At 44.9% G+C, this 18,342-nt stretch overlaps 1 protein-coding gene across 5 annotated transcripts in view; it reads right to left on the reverse strand.

Annotated features, from left to right (window-relative positions):
- Nucleotides 1-65: 65 nt before the first annotated feature.
- KDM8 (lysine demethylase 8) overlaps nt 66-18,342 on the reverse strand; it is an 18,612-nt gene continuing 335 nt past the window's right edge. Inside the window, exons 2-8 of one of the 5 annotated variants that reach the window (XM_026650550.1) lie at nt 17,639-18,247; nt 15,944-16,110; nt 13,987-14,119; nt 12,392-12,433; nt 5,999-6,148; nt 1,508-1,600; nt 66-1,412 (exon numbers count right to left, since the gene is read on the reverse strand). In XM_026650550.1, the coding sequence (XP_026506335.1) occupies nt 1,248-1,412; nt 1,508-1,600; nt 5,999-6,148; nt 12,392-12,433; nt 13,987-14,119; nt 15,944-16,110; nt 17,639-18,175 (1,287 nt within the window). In that variant the 5' untranslated portion in view covers nt 18,176-18,247 and the 3' untranslated portion in view covers nt 66-1,247. The other 4 variants (XM_029911241.1, XM_026650553.2, XM_026650552.2 and 1 more) reach the window with 4 other exon arrangements.

Here is an 18,342-nt window from a genome sequence, read left to right on the forward strand (position 1 = left end):
TTGGATCTCAAAGCACATTCAGTCTCACAGTTTCACAGGCACAGAAGCAGGTGAGTAGTCTTTTCAGCCCAGAATGCTGGAGAGTAGAAGTTGAGCATCTCTTTCACAGTTCCTTCTGTTATGATTGTTTTTACATAATACCCCAGAAAATGGTTTAGTGTGGGAGAGAGGAGCCTAATGGAGTGAGCACCAGATGAAGGAGCAGTCTCCAAACACCACGTGCTGATTCCTTCACTGGCTCACTGCACCAGAGCTCATGTTGAAGCTTCATTCTAAGCAAACACGCACTTGGGGTTTGCATAACAGTGAGAGAGAACTCTGCATTTGCAATGATTAGTAATATCAGAGCTTTAATCAAGAAAATGAAATCTTCATTTCATATTTCCCCTGTGAGCAAATGGGCTTTTTGTTAGATCAGCAGACGAGAAGTCACTGCAGTGCCCATGTTTTATATATTAATGTATTTCTCCAGCAGCTATTTTTAAAAATCATTTTAGAATAGTCTGTTTCCTTACAATGGCTTGGAAGGGAGAGAGGCACCAGACCCTGCCAGCTGCAACAGCGAGGATGGTAATGAATTAACTGCTGGTGAGAATGAAAGGAATACAGTCCATCTCCCCGCAAAGGGCACAACACAAGTACTACAGCTGAGCTCTATAACTGAATTATATAATAATCCATTGTACTGCTCTTTCAGCCCTCATTAGCAATAGACTTTACTGCTGGCTTGGCTCCTTCTTATTATCTGAGATTTTGTATAAATGTTATCCACCATAATGGAAGTCATGGATATGCAACAACTATTAAATTCAGATGGATGGTAAACTTACAATGGATCACATGCTCCCTTCAGCTCCACTTTGACAATCACACCATTTAGGGCCCAGTGTCTTGATAATGCCCATATATAGTCTTGTTTTGGGTATGTATACTTGAGCTGATCATTTGACAGATGCTCTTTATTAGGAATTTGTATCGGAAACATTCACAAAACAGTGGCTGCTGCAGCTAGCTCATTTCTGATTCTTTGTTTAGATTTCTCGCTACGTCAGGAGGCAGAAAGAACTGAATTTCTTAACCCAGCTCTGCACTTTAAGCAGAAGATAATGAGAACGTTCTCATGTTACGAAAAAACTTTCCTCTGTTGAAGGTCTGAAAATTCTTTCACTAATCAAGAGTACAGCATGCTGCATTTTTTATATTACCTTAAATTGCACAACAGAGATTTATCCACACCAAATCATGCTTTATAACCACCAGAAACTGACAGAGAAGCTGACATCGAGAGATCGTACATAATGCCAGTATTTAACTGGAATGAACAGAACCTGTCCTGGTGTCAGAATACAAGCTTGGAATGCAGCCCGTTCAAACTTGGGGAACTTAACTAAATCGGGATCCTCCACATCCACCTATAAAGCAAACACACAATTTGTTTTCAGGTCCAAAGATGGTTTGGCTATTTAAAATTAAATTATCAATTTTTAGATTTCAGGCAGCTATTTACCTGGCTGGTGTTGTGAAGAATTTGGGTTTCATGTGGATATAAGTTTTCTGATTCCTGTGGAGAGTACAGACGGATGTATTTTCTTCCAATTACCTGCAGGTGGAATGATATAAATTTCCCATCTGTCATTAATCTGCACATTACCTGCTGAAATAGGGTTTGAGTTCAGTTAATTAGTGATCAGTCTAATGCTCTATACCTCTGTATCATGACAAGCACTTAACAGTAGAATACAGCGGATTGCCAGATCCTGGGCAAAACAGGTAAAGTCATGATTTTTGCTACTGAGGAACATGAAGAATGAAATCAGATCAGATTGGGTTGTAACCCATGTACCTGACTTCATGGAATAGGTAAGATGTCCAAAATACTGGGGAGATGCTTTTAAGGAAAGGAAGGCAGCTCTTCCTCTTGAAATTCATTTTTAATTATATGGCACCCAGTCTCCACAGTGCTGCTGGGGCCATACATAGCTAGAAGGAAACAATGTTGAAAGGATGATGAATAAAAAGTATTGAGTTAGCCGTGCCTGCTGAGCTGAGCAGTGCTACATTCAAGAGAGTAAAGGTGATATTTCCAGGTAGCAGCCAGCTGATCTTGAGCTTGCTCATACTCTACAAGGTCTAATTTTTCCATTACCATTTGTTCTCTACATTGTGATGTGCAATTGGGAGAGTAGAATTAGAAAGGCAGCTGGACTGATTGACCTGCAATTCTCTGAGTTGCAGGCAGGTGATGCTAAAAATTAACTGGCAGACTAAATTAAAGTTGCTAGGCTATGAAACTTCACAGGCGCTTGTGCTCTCTGTTAGCAATAGAATAATGCCTCCATCACTAGCAATCCCTCGATTTGAGGAGGATCTCTACCACAGATTTACATATGGGTCCTGAGATGACTCAGGAGTCCGATCTGGGAACCACAGATCCGCCTGCAGTAGGTACAGATATTTTCTGGTGGATCAGCTGCCTGCTGGGAAAAAGGTTTTTTCTTTTTAATTCCTTCTCTCTCTCTTCTCAGCTTAAAGGGCAAGACACTTCTCCTCGACGTGGCGCCATTGAGGTTGGTTGGTGGCTTGCTCCTCCCAGCTTGTTATGTCCACATTAGTTTTCTTTGTAGCGTTTCCTTCACCACCACAGGATCTCTGACCATGGGTGAGCTGAGAGTAGAGGGCTTGTTTTGGGAGGCAAGAGTCTGGCATCCACACACAACGTCCAGCCCAGCGGAGTTAGTGCATGAGGATCATTGCTTCAATGCTGGTAACATTGGCTTCAGTGAGGATGCTGGCATTAGTGCAGTGATCTTCCCACTTGATGCGAAGGATCTTCCAGAGCCATTGCTGGTGGCACCTCTCCAGACTCTTGAGGTGCTGTCGATAGGACACCTAGGTTTCGCATCCATAAAGGAGTATAGGAATAACAATTGTCTTATAGACCTGGATCTTGGTGTCCTTCCATAGGTAACGGTCCATGAAAAGACGTTGGAGCACTTTCCCAAAGAAAGCACTTGTGCCTCGGATCCTGTGCTGGATCTCACTATCGATTTTTGCATTTTGAGCGAGTTCACTACCGAGGTAGCAGAAGTGCTCGACTGTCTCCAAAGTCTGTCCCTCAATGGTGATTTGTGATGGGTCATGTACAAGGCCTGAGGCAGGCTGATGGAGCACTTTAGTCTTCTTGATATTAAGTGAGAGTCCTAGGCTTTGGTAAACTTGTGCAAAAAAAAAATCCAGTGTGGATTGAAAGTCATTCTCAGTGTGTGCAAGGATGGCACAGTCATCAGCATACTGAAGATCACTAATGGATGCCCGGAGGACTTTAAACTTTGAAGATTAAACAGCTGCCCATCCATTCTATATTGAATGTCAACTCCATTAGGGAGGCGGTCTTTAATGAGGACCAAAATGACTGCTAAATAGATGGAGAACCGGGTTGGTGCAATAACACATCCTTGTTTACCAGTTTTGATGACAAAAGGGTCCGTCTCCAGGCCATTATAGAAAACGGTGGTAGTCATCTGATCATGAAGTCGTCTTAGGACCGTAAAAATGTTGGGAGGGCAGCCAAATCTGGCCAGCACCTTCCACATGACTTTGTGACTGATGGAGTTGAAGGCCATGTACAGGTCCTGATTTTGCTCTTGAGACTTTTCCTGGATTTGGCAGGCAACGAAGATCATGTTGGTTGTCCTGTGAGATGGTCTGAAACCACACTGAGATTCTGGCAATATTGCCTCAGCAAAGGGAAGTAATTGGTTTAAGAGGATACAGGCGAGAATTTCCCCTGCTGTAGATAGCAAGGCAATGCCTCGATAATTTTCACCCTCCAACTTATCTCCTTTCTTAAAGATTGTAACAATGTTGGCATTTCTCAAGTCTTCCAGAATCTTCTCATTATACCAGATTTGAATAAAAAGTTTGTGGACCTTCTTTACCAGTTCCTCACCTCCAAACTTGTAGACTTCAGCTGGTATGCCATCTGGTCCTGTTGCCTTGTTGTTCTTGGTTTGCATGTGGGCTCGTGGTACTTCTCTGAGGATGGGGGGGGATCAGCAAGAGATTCTCTTTCATGTCTTGAGGTATGGATTCATAGTGGCATCAAACAGTTGATTCATGATTCAGGAGTGACTCAAAATGCTCCTTCCATCTGGCTTTGATGGCTTAGCTGTTTTTAAAATACATTGACCCATCTTGGGCTCAGAGTGGTATAGGAGTATGGGGGCATGGACCGTAAATGGCCCCTATTGCCTGAAAAAAGCTCCTCATGTCATGTGTATGAGTGGAAAGCTCAATCTTCTTGGCCTTTTCTCACCACCACTTGTTTTTGATGTCACGGATTTTCCTTTGGGCTTCAGCCTTGAGTTGCTTGTATGACTCTTTCTTCTTTAGATGTGATACGTCGTTTTGCCATATGCAATGAGCTTTTCTTTTCTGGTTGAGCGGGCCCTGAATTTCAGCATCATTCTCATCAAACCAATCTTGGTGATGGCAGGTGACATAGTCAATGGACTCAGCACATGTCGAAAGAGTGGCAGCCTTTAATCACTTCCAGAAATTTTCATTATCCTCATCAACTGTAAGTATGGTGGTCTCCAAGAAAGGTTTGATACTGCTGAAGTTTCTGCTGAGTCACTGTATCTGGAAGAGACTTGACACTGAATTTCTTTCATATTGATTTTGCCTGCTTACGATGCCTTGAGGCGATCTGGAAATTCATAGCCAGGCCTTAGGCAACACTGGGAAAAGAGAAGCAGTTGAACTAAAACTGGGGCTATGAGGTCCCCTGCTGCCCACAATACTCCACTCCCCATTCACTGACTGAGAATCTCCTCTTCTCAAGGCACAAGTGTCACAAGGCTGGTTGGAGCACGACAAGACATCCAGATTTTCCCTCATAATACTACCCTATGCAAGGCCTTTCCTCCAGTAAGATCCCAGTATCCTTTGCAATCTGTATACATTAGGGAATTCTTCCTATCAAAATGCAGTCACTGCCTGGTGGAACATGGCAGCTGTTTAACTGCATGGCAATTCTAAACAGCCATTTTTAGAAAAGTAAGTGATAAAGAATACAATCTCTAATTGAAATGTAGTGTACTTAGGTAAGTAGGGCTAACACCCCTTCTCATTAACAGGCACAAATAGCCAGGGCCTCAGTTATATGGCTCAGCTGAAAGCAATGTGAAAGAATGCAATAGCTATATTTGTCTTAGAGCATTGGCTGACGTGTCTGTTAAGAGTCTGAAGGGGAGAAAAGAGCAACTCTGAGGTCTCCAGCCTGTAAACAAACTCACAGTTGAACATCTTAAATTGTAAACTCTGGGCAGGCAATCTTCATGTGTTTGTGCTGCGCTAGTACAAAGTTGCGCTAGTACAAAGTAGCCCCAATCCTGATCGGAGCTTCTGGGTGGCTTCTGTAATGTAAACATTAATAAACCTACCAGCAATAATCTTTCTTTTATCTGAGAATAGCACTAATTTGGCTAGGGTGAGAACACGGTTTAAACTCTGAATTTTCATGGAAGTACAAAGAGCTATTTCATAAGATAATCAGGGCTGATGGTGTTATTTGCCCTTGTGGTATAAATTCACACAAAACTCTGCTGCATCCTAGAGAGGAAAAGGAAGGTTTTATGGATAATGCCCCATGCAGGGAATCTGGAGAAATGGGTTCTTCCCATCTCTGCCATGGATTCCAGGTGTGACCTTGGGAAACTCACTTCTCCTTTCTGTGCCTGGGTTCCTCACCTGTAAAATGGAGATAAATAATACTTCCCTACCTCACCGGGCGTTGACAGCATAAATCTGTTAACATCTGTCAGATGCTGAGATGCAAAGGTGGTAAACACAACAGAGATATAGTAAACTATTCACACATGCCACTCTTATCAATCAAGCCTTTAGCTACCCTCGTCTCTAATACTTATGTACGTTCTAGCTGTATTGTTAAAGTTACACTCGGGTTATGCAGTCATTAAAAAAAAACAGTACAGACCTGGACTAAGAAATTTTGCTGTGGATCTTGATGAAGAGGTGAGATGGTTCCCTCTGGGCCAAACCAAGCATTAATGGTGATGTTATCTTCTTCCCCTTCCCCCAGGCTGCAGTAATCAGGGATGCAAATATCCTGCTTCAGTTCTGGGATCTACTCCCAATAACCAACAACAACACAGAAATGAAATTAATAGGCAGCAAGTTTAAAACAAACAAAAGGAAGAATTTCTTCACACAACACACAGCCAACCTGTGGAGCTCATTGCCAGAGGATGTTGTGAAGGCCCAGACTATAACAGGGTTAAAAAAAGAACTAGGTAAGTTCATGGAGGATAAGTCCATCAATGGCTATTAGCCAAGATGGGCAGGGATGGTGTTCCTACCTAGCCTCTGTTTGCCAGGAGCTGGTACTGGACGGCAGTGGATGGATCACTCGATGATTGCCAGTTCTATTAATTTCCTCTGGGGCATCTGGCATTGGCCAGTATTGGAAGACAGGATACTGGGCTAGATGGACCTTGGGTCTGACCCAGTGTGGCTGTTCTTAAGTTCTTATGTAAAAGTACACAATGAGAGCATGTGAGTGCTGATGTGCAGAGCAGTGTCAATATGGATGGCATGTCCAGAATAGAAGACCAGGCCCTATCTCAAAGTGCAAACAACGTCACTTAGATCAATACAATGGAGAGAAGTGAGACAGCCCATGTAAATCATAGTTCCAAAATTATAAACCAGCTGGTTAAATAAACCACAAAGGTTGGATTGTTCAACAGGGTCGGCAGAAGAGAAGGGCCACTGAAGATCTGTAGGAAAGGTCCCCAAACTACTGTAATGTAAAGCCAAAATCTATGGGAATGTTTTTAATTCTGCAGAGAAATTTTCTTCTTTAGCAGTTAAACTCAAAACACAGAAACACTAATGAAAATATTGTTTTATTAGTGAATTGACTATGTTAATAGCATGCTGATCAAGTTCTTTATTAAAATCTTTTGCATCTTAATAGAACTCTGAAATAAAATGAACATATTTAATCTACTCTTTTAAAAAAATGTCCTGCCTTTCCCCCTCCCTTTCTCCCAATCACAATACACACTTGCCCATTCTCCTCTTCCTCAGTCTGCCCAGGGTTTCATACCCTTCCCATCATTACAGTATCTGAACACCTCAGACAGTTCTTGTCAAAGAAACACCAAAGGTTTAGTTTTTCTTCCTACTTCCCCTGGGGCAGTTAGGATTTTTTTTTTATTGTTACAATTTAATTATTTTTCCTTCTTCCCCTGTTCCCACCTCCTCCTTTCGCATAATTGTTAGAAGTGTCTTTACTCATGGGCTGAGACCTGCTCGCTAGTTATTTGTATTGTGATAGCATGCAAAGGCTGCCCTCAGGATCAAGACACCATGCTGCTGGGCACTGTACAGATACAGACAGCGTCCCTGGCCAGAGAGCTTACAATGTAAGTGGAGACATGACAAGATGAAGGAAGCCAAAATAGAGAGGAAACAGGGGAATGAGAATGACAAGAATGAGTCAGCATGGTGGTAATGCATGTGTCTTGGCAGAGGAGCAGATTGCTCTTGAACTATGAAATTAACCCCTCCTCCCCATCCTTCAGTCTGACCCTTGTGTCACCCCAGTATACACCCCTCACCAGACACATCTCCCTCTAGCAAACTGGAAGGAAGGATCAGAAGTAACTGCACAAGCGGAGAGAAGAACAGTTTCCTTTCTGAAGATGGGTAGAGAGTAGGGAGAGCAGCCCCTAGAAGTGGGGCCACAGTCCCTGGAGTTTCAGAAGCCGAGTCACCTGTCCCGCAGTGGTGACAATGATCAGCGACAGAAAGTGATCCCTGGCTTACTTTAAATCAATACACAATCCAGAGTCATCCCAGCCCTCTTGTCTAGTCTCGCCACGAGCAGAGAAAGATCTCTGTAAATGAGACTGTAGCACCAGGGAAGTCACTAGGTGCCACTGGTACAGGCTGCTACCAGTTCTGTTTCTCTGAACACACAGGGAGTAGATGATGAAATGAAGCCTGTTGCCTACTGTGGTGCAGCTGAACTGATTGCTTGTAAAGACTGTTCCCTGCCCAAATTTCCAACAGTTTTATTTCCTGGGTGCAGAGCTGCTGCTCAAGTTATATTCACACACACAAGCAACATGACATGGTCACAAAGCATTACAAAGACTGGATTTTCTCACTACTGAAAAGGTACCACCACACTAAACAGGACGGATCCAGGGTAGAGTTACAGACCTCCCTATCCCTTCAAGTTACGTACGGTGCAGGTGAAAAATCCTAAAACATTATGGAGAATACAGAGTCTCCTTCCAACTAACAGTGTGTCCAGGCTGCAACTGAGATCCTCAGTATGACCCATGTGCTGGGAGAAAGCCAACGGGCGCAGAGGACCACATGGTTTGGACAGAGTCCTTCCTTAGTGGAGGATTTATTAAAGGGGATACTCTATATCCTAACAAAGAGGATAGGATAGAAGTTGATAAAAAGTACAGTAAGATCTGAAGAAAAACAGTCAAAGGACAAAGAGGCATCACAGAAACTTGGTGGAACAATGATAATCAATGGGATACAATAATACCAGGGTACAAAATATACAAAAATGACAGAGCAGGCCGCACTAGTGGAGGGGGGTGGCACTATATGTGAAAGAAAGTAAAGTCAAATACACTAAAAATCTTAAATGAATCAAACTGTACCATAGAATCTCTAGGGGTAGAAATTCCATGCTTGAATAGTAAGAGTATAGCAGTAGGAATATATTACTGACCACCTGACCAGGATGGTGATTGTGAAATCACCAGGGAGATTAGAGAGGCTATAAAAACAGAAACCCCAATAATAATGGGGGATTTCCTATATTGTCACCTCAGGAAGGGATGCAGGGATGAATTTTTTAGATGCCATTAATGACTGATTCTTGGAACAGCCAGTCCTATAACTCAGAAAGGGAGAGGCAATTCTTGATTTAGCCTTAAGTGGAACACGGGGTCTGGTCCAAAAGGTGAATATACTTGAACCACTTGGTAATAGTGACCATAATGTAATCAAATTTAATATCCTTGTAGGGAGGAAATCCCAAAGAAACATACTAATTTCAAAAAGGGGATTCACACAAAAATACACCATAATAAAGGCTCAAACTAAATATATAACCCTGCCCCCCCCCCCCCCCAAAACCCCACCATCAAGAGGACCAAAAAAATGCCACCCTGGCTACACAGCAGAGTAATAGTAAGTCAAATCCAACTGAGGAAAATAGAAAGGAGCATAAACTCTGGCAAATCAAGTGCAGAAGTATAATTAGGCATGCCAAAAAAGAATTTGAAGAGCAACTAGCAAAAGATGCAAGAACTAACAGCAAACATTTTTTTGTAAGTACATGAGAAGCAGGAAGTCTGCCAAACAATCAATGGGGCCACTGGATGATCAAGGTGCCAAAGGAGCACTCCAGGAAGATAAGGCCCTTGCGGAGAAGCAAAATGAGTTCTTTGCAACAGTATTCACTGCATAGGATGGGGTCCCTATTGAGTGTGGGTTGTAGTTGTTTGATGATACCCCATATGGGTTCCAGTGTGAGGTGGTGGGAATAACTAGAGGTGTGCAGTCAGAGGGGGTTTTATTTCTGTATTGAAGCAGGTTCTCTCAGGGTATTTGGGTGGCCTGTTCCACTTCTTTGTGTGTTGGATGGCTGTCATCATGGATGTCACTTCCTTATACGCCAACATCCCTCACAATAACGGCACTGCTGCCTGCCTCAAACATTTACAAGACAATGGACAACACTCAGAGGTCCATCCCAAACACATCGCCAAATTCATCCATTTCAGCCTTACCCAGAACAATTTTACATTCAACAACAAACACTTTGTCCTTACTGTTGGAACAGCCATGGGTATTAGGATGGCTCCCCAATAAGCCAACCTCTTCATGGGCCACCTTGAAGAAGAATTTCTGGACAAATGCACCACAAAACCAATGATATACCTGAGATACATCAATTATATTTTCATCCTCTGGACACATGACTTAAACTCCCTCATAGATTTCCACCACAACTTTAACAACCACCACCCATACATTAAACTCTCTCTGGAACACTTCCACACTATCATCAACTTCCTGGGCACTGATTACGTTTAATAATGGAATCCCATAGATAACCATATACAAGTAACCACTGGATCACTGCACCTACCTTCACAGATCCAGTAACCACCCCAAACACACCAAGAAATCTGTTATCTACAGCCAGGCACTCAGCTACCACAGAACATGCTCTGAGGAGAATGTCTGGGACACACACCTTAACACACTCAAAACCGCCTTCACCAAACAAGGACACTCCATCAGAGAAGTAGATCGCATCATGGAATGGGACACTCAAATACCCTGAGAGAACCTGCTTCAGTACAGAAATAAACCCCCCTCTGAGTGCACACCCCTAGTTGTCACCTACCACCCCACACTGGAACCCATTCTGGATATCATCAAACAACTACAACCCATACTCGATGGGAACCCCATCCTGAAAGAAATCTTTCCTTCCACCCCCAACCTCTCCAAGCTCATCATCAGACGCAAGCTCACAACAGAGCAGGACACACCAAATCAAAGCAGCACCAGACCCTGCCAGAACAACAGATGCAAAACCTGCAGACATATCTCAATTGCTACAATGATCAAGACCCCTCCCAATATATCATTCAAGATCCATGGATCCTACACATGCCCCCACATGCTTCAGGGCACTAAATGCCCCCAAAACAATAAACCAGACAATCACTGCGCTCTCGACTGAACTCACAGGAAAATGATAAAAGACAAAACCACCCTATCACCTGTGGGCGAACATACAAAGGGGTCATTCTATCTCTGACCTCAGTCCTCAGCCTCAAAGGAAACCTACACAACACCTTCTAAAGATGAGCCTGGGAGCTTAAATTCATTACTCTGCTAGACACCAAAAATCATGGACTGACAGAGACACTGGATTTATGGCTCATTACAACAATCTGTAACCCACTAGCCCCCTCTTTTTATCCTATGACTGCAGAAGTGTTAACAAGCCACTCTACCTTAAGTGGTCCCTTACAGCAGGGGTTCTCAACCTTTTTCTTTCTAAGCCTCCCCCCCACACCCACAACATGCTATAAAAATTCCATGGCCCGTCTATGCCACAACAATTGTTTTTCTGCATATAAAAGCCAGGGCCAGCGTTAGGGGATAGCAAGCAGGGCAATTGCCTGGGGTCCCACGGTACAGGGGGCCCAATGAAGCTGAGTTGCTCAGGCTTCGGCTTCAACCCCAGACAGTGGGGCTTTGGCTTTCTGCCCTGGGCCCCCAGCAAGTCTAATGCCAGCCCGGCGGACCTCCTGAAACCAGTGGGGCCCAGACCCATGGTTGAGAACCACTGCTTTACAGCATGTGCTAACTACTTATGCTAAACAATCTCTTCCACCTTGCATTTTGCTCTGACACTGGGAGTTCCTTTTCCAGACCTGAAAAAAAGCCCTGTGTGGCTTGAAAGCTTGTCTCTCTAAGGCCAGGTCTACACTACCACTTACTTCAGTATAATTTACGTCACTCGGGGCATGGTCAACAGGTATACAGGGTGTCTCTGCCTCCCATGGCGCTACTGCGGCCACCAGATGTCTGGTTGCAGGGCTTTGGGGGGAAGTTTTTGATTGATATGCCCCATGCAGGTTCAGGGGCTGCTGAGCAGGTGTAATGTGCTATTCAGCTTCCTGGGTTCATTAGTAATCTCCCTGGACTACAGGGAGATTACTGACGAACCCAGAAAGCTCAGTAGCAAATACCGCCGCCTCAGCCGCCCCGGAACCTGCATGGGGCATATCAAAATCTTCTTCTGGAACTTAGAGACACTTTTCCCAGGGCGGCTTGGGGTCTGGGCTGGGGAGGCGCAGCGCGGCTGCAGCTGGCCCAGGACTCTTCCAGGCAGGTGGGGGGAGGCCTAAGGGTTTTGGTCAGCCCGCAACAACTCTGGCCGAGGAGGGGGTGGGTAGCAGGTCTTGGGGCTCCGGCTGTGGGCTGAAGCCGGTGCTAGGGGGTGTGAATAAGGGGTGTGAATAAGCCACCCCCTGAGCGATGTAAGTTACACCGACCTAAGCACCAGTGTGGACAGCGCTATGTCGGCAGGACAACTACTGCCTCTCATGGAAGTGGATTTATTATGCTGACAGGAGAGGCCTCTCCCTCTGGCATAGAGCGTCTTCACCAGACATGCTACAGCGGTGCAGCTGTGCTGATGTAGCTTTTAGTGTAGACTAGCCTGCACCAACAGAAGTTGATCCAGAGAAAGATATTCCCTTGTCTCTACAGCAAGCTGAAAAAAAATATTCATTTTTAGATTTACCTGATCAAAAAGTTGATGCTGGGCAAGGTATCCAATGCTATTCTGGAATTACAGGAGAGAGAAAGAGAATGAATAATGATTTATAGGGTCTGGCTTCACATTTATGAAAGTTACTTATAAATAAAGTCAATTACTGGCATAATTTGTTCCAAAATGCTAGAGTCAACTGAATAATAACTGACTATTTTGGCTGTAAATGCTCCTCTTACTGGAGATATGTGGTCCTGCCAGCTCGGAGACTTCTGATCCTGATGCTTGTGCCACAGTGCTGGGATGTTTAGTATATAATCTGATGTCCCATTTCTTCACATCCCTTGTTACAGGTTGCAGTGAAATTGGATCTTATGAGATCTCACAAAGCACCATAATCAATTAGAGGAACAGTACTGGTGATTATGGGGCTTGGTCTGAGGCACCTGGCCTTCACTAGACAGGATCAGGCCAGGCAGATATAGTACCATCTTGGACAGAATGACTGCTCCAGAGATGGAGGGCAAAAAGGGAGAAGAAATGGTGAGAGATTTTCTAGAGTCCTTGTTGTACCTGTAACAGAAGCTTCAGAGAAGGGATCTATGCAATAGCAGGATGAGGCCTCTACAGCTCCACACCCATATTATCTGTAATATCAGTGAATATGACCAAGGGATGAGTTTGTTTTCTAGTCACACTAACATCCTCACAGTTTCAGTGAGTCACATACAAGACTCATGGGAAAGTGGAGGAGCAAATATGCTGTGAAGAGCACAAAGAACAGTCGCGGGACGAGTCTCCTGATGGAATCTGTGCAACGATCAAAACCAGCAGGCCTGTAAAATCCCCCCTATGGCCAGGGATTCACCCTTTAAACAGGCAAAGTTTTAGATTGTTCATTGATAGTCACACACAGATCAATATATATGTAACTAGAATCATAGAATATCAGGGTTGGAAGGGACCTCAGGAGATCATCTAGTCCAACCCCCTGCTCAAAGCAGGACCAATCCCCAGACAGTTTTTTACCCCAGTTCCCTAAATGGCCCCCTCAAGGACTGAACTCACAACCCTGGGTTTAGCAGGCCAATGCTCAAACCACTGAACTATCCCTCCCACATGGGGCATCCCAGAAGAGGGGTGGTCTTAAGTTACCTGCTCAATGCCTAGAAAAACTCCTAAAATTCCAGTCGCTGCACATTAACATCTAGATAAGGAGAAAGCGAGTCAGTGGTGCAAATTGGAGACTTCCAATTCTTAAAAATATTTCAGGCACCATGACTCGTGTAAGACAGCTGTCCCCAAACTTTTTACCTTGCTCCCCTCCTTACCCCTGTCCACCCTCTTCCTCCCCCCGTAGCAGACAGAGGTAAAGATGCCCAGGCTGGAGCCATAGCTGGGGGCAGGGGCGAGGCCTCGGCCGGGCATGTGGCTGGCAGCTGGGGCCCCGAAACGTTCCTCTGTGCCCCCCAAGGGGGCACGCCCCACAGTTTGGGACCTCTGGTGTCGGGTATTGTGCAAGCAGCTCTCTGTTCTAATATCCTTTGCCAAGTGTGTCTAGGACAGAATTCCCCAGTCCGATACCAGACTTTGTCAGGAGATAAAACAATGTGAAAGTAACAGACCTTGTTCACGATATACTGATCGATGAAGTCATTGACAATCATGAGTGTCTGAGACCATTCCTCATCGGTGTACCGGGAACCCACTTCCACAGGGACAGTGCGGCAGCCGGCGATTTGACGGAGATAATCCAGACTGGAAGAAAGCAGGTTCCATTATTTTCAATCTTAGCTTTAACATTTTCATTATTTTTCCTGGCTTGGATGTCAGATGGGAAATCCATTTTCCGAGAGGGTTTTGTGAACAAAGAACATTAGTGTCACAGAGCAGCTGCCTTTGTCCTTTGCCCTGACTAAGATGATTATGGAAACATCCTGAGCACTCCAGTGGAGCATTTACCTGATGGCATGGGCGGCGGGTGAACCGCTGGCTGGGGGAGGCTAGCCCCTACCACCCCTACCCTCCCCTGCGGCCCCGGTCCCCTTCCCCCGCCAGAGCCCCCCTGTCCCAAGCATCAGGCGGGCAGCGTGCAGCCCCCACCTGCCCACGAGCGCAGGGCGGGCGGTGCACAGTCCCTCCAAGGGTAGGGCAGGCGCCCCCCTGCCCCTCCCGAGCACAGGGTGGGCGGTACGCGGCCCCCCCCCCCACTTCCCCCAACCACAGGGTGGGCAGCCCCAGTGCCTCCAGCCACCCCACCCCCCTGCTGGGCGGCCCCAGCAGCACTGAAGAGGAGCAGCCAGTCTGGTCTGGGGCCAAGGGGGAAAAGGGCAAGCAGTAGGGGGCTTCGGCCATAAGTGTGGGTGGGGCCACGCGGGGCTGTTTGTGGGGGGGCACAGCCGTCCCCAGCTTATTGGATGCGCCGCTCATGCCTGATGGCATGTAAACAACATTTCCTGAGACACCCATTTGCCAGAAAGAGTATCCCTAAGAGGAGAGGTGGACGCTGCATTGCTTGGAATATTATTATTAATTATTTTCTATTTACACAGCACCTGAAGTCTGGTAGGCAATTTACAAGACTAATATGCAGAGAAGGCCTCTGCTCTCAAAAGCCAGCCAACCAGAGAGACCAAGGATGCGGGCAGCAAAGTAATGAGCAGTGAGGTTTGTATGCATCTTAATACCACAATTTTTCTTCAGTCAAAAAACCCCAATTTCCTATTTGAACACATCTTTGAGAAGAGAAAAAGGGTTTATAAGAGTCCTGAGTGAATAATGAACCATCACTTATTCAATGAATGTAGCTTCTATTTGTGCTTGTGGGATATCAGCAAGCAGGTGAGGGTTTCCTCAAATTCATTTGAGAGTTTTTTGTAAATTTATTTTACTCTATAGATTAACCATGGGCTTTTGGCTACAAATATTCACCACACAATATTGAAATGTTAGGTGCAATGCTTACTTGAATGTTAAGGTAAGTCACATGATATCATTAAGCTGAGCCTAAAAGCACTTCCAGTGTTAATATTTGTGTTTGTGAATGAAAATTTTCATTTCCAATCATTCTTGTACATGCAACTTTTAAATTCACTTTCATCAAATATTTCTCAGTAAATTTTGATGGTGTGAATACTTGCAGAAACAAGAGACGTGGCTGAGGCAAATTCAAATAAATAACCATGAGAATCTTTGGCAATACATGCCTAGCTCTGATGTATAGCACTAAAAAATGCACCAAAAAGAAGTTCCCTGCATTGGCCTCCGAAAAGATGGCATGGATGACAAACCTGCTCTCTTCCAACATCTGATTTCTATTATTCTATCATTAGCAAGGCAGAATCTATTAGATGCAAGTTTCTGAACTGGATCTGTTACAGCCAAGTACTATTAGCAATGAAAAATATTTCAGAAGTAGAGCAAATTATGCAGCAAGATGATGCTCCTAGCAGGAATCACTGGAGCTGGCATTTCATACCTTACAGGGGCATAGGTTATTCTGGGCTTGAGTTAATTGGTGCGGAAAACGTACTTGCTTAATCAGGGCCACAGACGAAGCTGTTTTTAAGCTCTTGTCCTCACCTCCATTTCTTCATACATGGCCAGTGGTCAACAATACCCTCCAGGATGACAGGCTTTTGTGGAATCATATAATTATCTCTGAAATGCTCTAGAGAAGGGCAGTGGAGCCGTGGAATAACTTCTTCTGACTTTATTGATGGAACAGTCGTGTGGTCATTCCGGATTTTCTGAAACACAGGGATTTTTTTAGCACAACAAAGTAACCTGCCCTTTATTACATCAGAAAACATGTATGTTAAAAATAGTGTGAGTCTCTCCCAGCAAAGGAGATGCTGAAATCACTTGAACTGAGGATGTAACATAAAGAGGGAAAAGCTACTGTCAACCTGTGGAACTCCTTGCCAGAGGATGTTGTGAAGGCCAAGACTACAACGGGGTTCAAAAAAGAACTAGATAAATTCATGGAGGATGGGGCCATCAATGGCTATTAGCCAGGTTGGGCAGGGATGGTGTCTCTACCCTCTGTTTGCCAGAAGCTGGGAATGGGCGACAGGGGATGGATCACTTGATGATTCCCAGTTCTGTTCATTCCCTCTGGGGCACCTGGCATTGGCTACTGTCAGAAGACAGGATACTGGGCTAGATGGACCTTTGGTCTGACCCAGTATGGCCATTCTTATGTTCTTAAGCAGAACGGGGATAAAATCCTCAGCACTCCTCCAACCTGCAAAGACTTCCCAAAATACCCAGGAGTCTAAAGTAAACTGCTCTTATGTCCTAAGCGCATATGGATGGAGAAGCCACATTTACAGCCTCCCTCAGGCATACTGGTGAGTGTGCGGGGAAGTTGACCTCCCTTTTGTGTTGCTTGCCCTGCCTCTTTGTATTGCATGTCAATGGAACAGCCTGCAGTGTCTCACAAAAATCTCACAATTAGTAGCTGGTGGACTGACTTATGGAGGCTGCAATCATCAGCTCTTTCCCCAGAAGCAGGATATGGAATAGGAACAGAAGCAGAAAAGGAAGAGAGATTTCAGCTGGTCACCAAATAAAAAAAAAAAGTAAAATATACAAGAAATTCTCCAGGCTGCACTGAGAGCTGCTGCAAGTGGCAGCTCTTACAGTGTATCAAAGTAGTTATGTGTATGCAGGAAGAGTGATTTTGTGAATCCCAGGACTGGGAACCTAGAGACACTCTTTTCCTGTCTTTGCCACTGACTCACTGTGTGACCTCTGGCACATCACATCTCCATTTTACAGATGGAGAAACTGAGGCACAGAATGGTGATGATTCTCATTTATAGGGCCTGCAAGGATCAATTCATTCATGTTTGTAAGATCCTTTGACTGAGATCCTTGAATGGAAGGTACCACAAAAGTGTGATAGAGGCCTCCCATTAATTGGGAAACCAGAGGATGATATAAGCAAGAAGTAGATAAAAAATGGGACAGAATGCCTTTAGATCTGCAAATAAACTGAGAAAACAAGATGAAAAGTTCCATGTAAACAAAAAAAGAGGAATGATTGCATAAAAGCATCATCTTCTGCCTCTGTAAAGCTCATCTCATTTGCATTGTCTGAGATCTCTGCTTTTACCCAAGAACGAGAGAGGCCCAGTTACATGATTTACTCCCCAAGATCAGTGGCTCCTTGACCCAGCCTGGATTTTGGGATCTAGTTATTTGCTGGAATCACCAGTTCCTATTCTCTCTGTATGTAATACAGTGGTGGGCAAGAACATTGAGAGCTGCTACCTTTCTACATGACTCCTTTGTGTCTTCTTCAGCAGACCGTTTCCCATACGTCAGATGCTTCTGAAGGACATTAATTATCCTAACCAGGATGTTATCCAATATGGATGCTCCCATCAGCAGTCCCATGTCACAGACCCGAATCGTCTCTGCTATGGTGCCTTGCTCACTACACATACACAGCACTTTGAAAAGGCAGCCATAAGAATAGACTCGTCGCCAGTCCTTGTCCACATCTCTCCAAGTCCCAATATTAAGCTTTTCCCAAGAGTAATCTATTATTATTTCACTGACTTGTAAGCAGGTTTCCCTTGTGCTTCCAGAGCAGAGGCTTCCAGCTCCATAGAGAAGGTCTCTAGCTTGCTGCAGCAGTGAGATGACACTTTCCTCCACTTTCTCGCTGAAGTCCAATTTCAGGTCTTCCTTAGTGTTGGGCAGCAATGCCCTGATGTCGGCCCACATGGTGTTCCCTGCTGAGACCTGATCTGCAGCGGGGCAGGAGCTTGTGGCTAGGCCCTCAGGAGAGCTGGGTCGGGACATGAGGCCCCTAGGGGCTGACTACTGCTACTGGACAGCTGGGATTAGGGGCTGGTTCTCTTGCCCCACCACCTTCTGTAAACAAACACAAATGTTACTTGTGAGCAGAGCCAAAGGGGCCCAATGTGGAAGCCAGGCAGTCACAGTGCCAGTCCGAGAGCACCTCACGC

Source organism: Terrapene carolina, unplaced genomic scaffold (assembly GCF_002925995.2).
Source record: "Terrapene carolina triunguis isolate 2854851 unplaced genomic scaffold, T_m_triunguis-2.0 Scaffold93, whole genome shotgun sequence".
Taxonomy (NCBI): domain Eukaryota; kingdom Metazoa; phylum Chordata; order Testudines; family Emydidae; genus Terrapene; species Terrapene triunguis.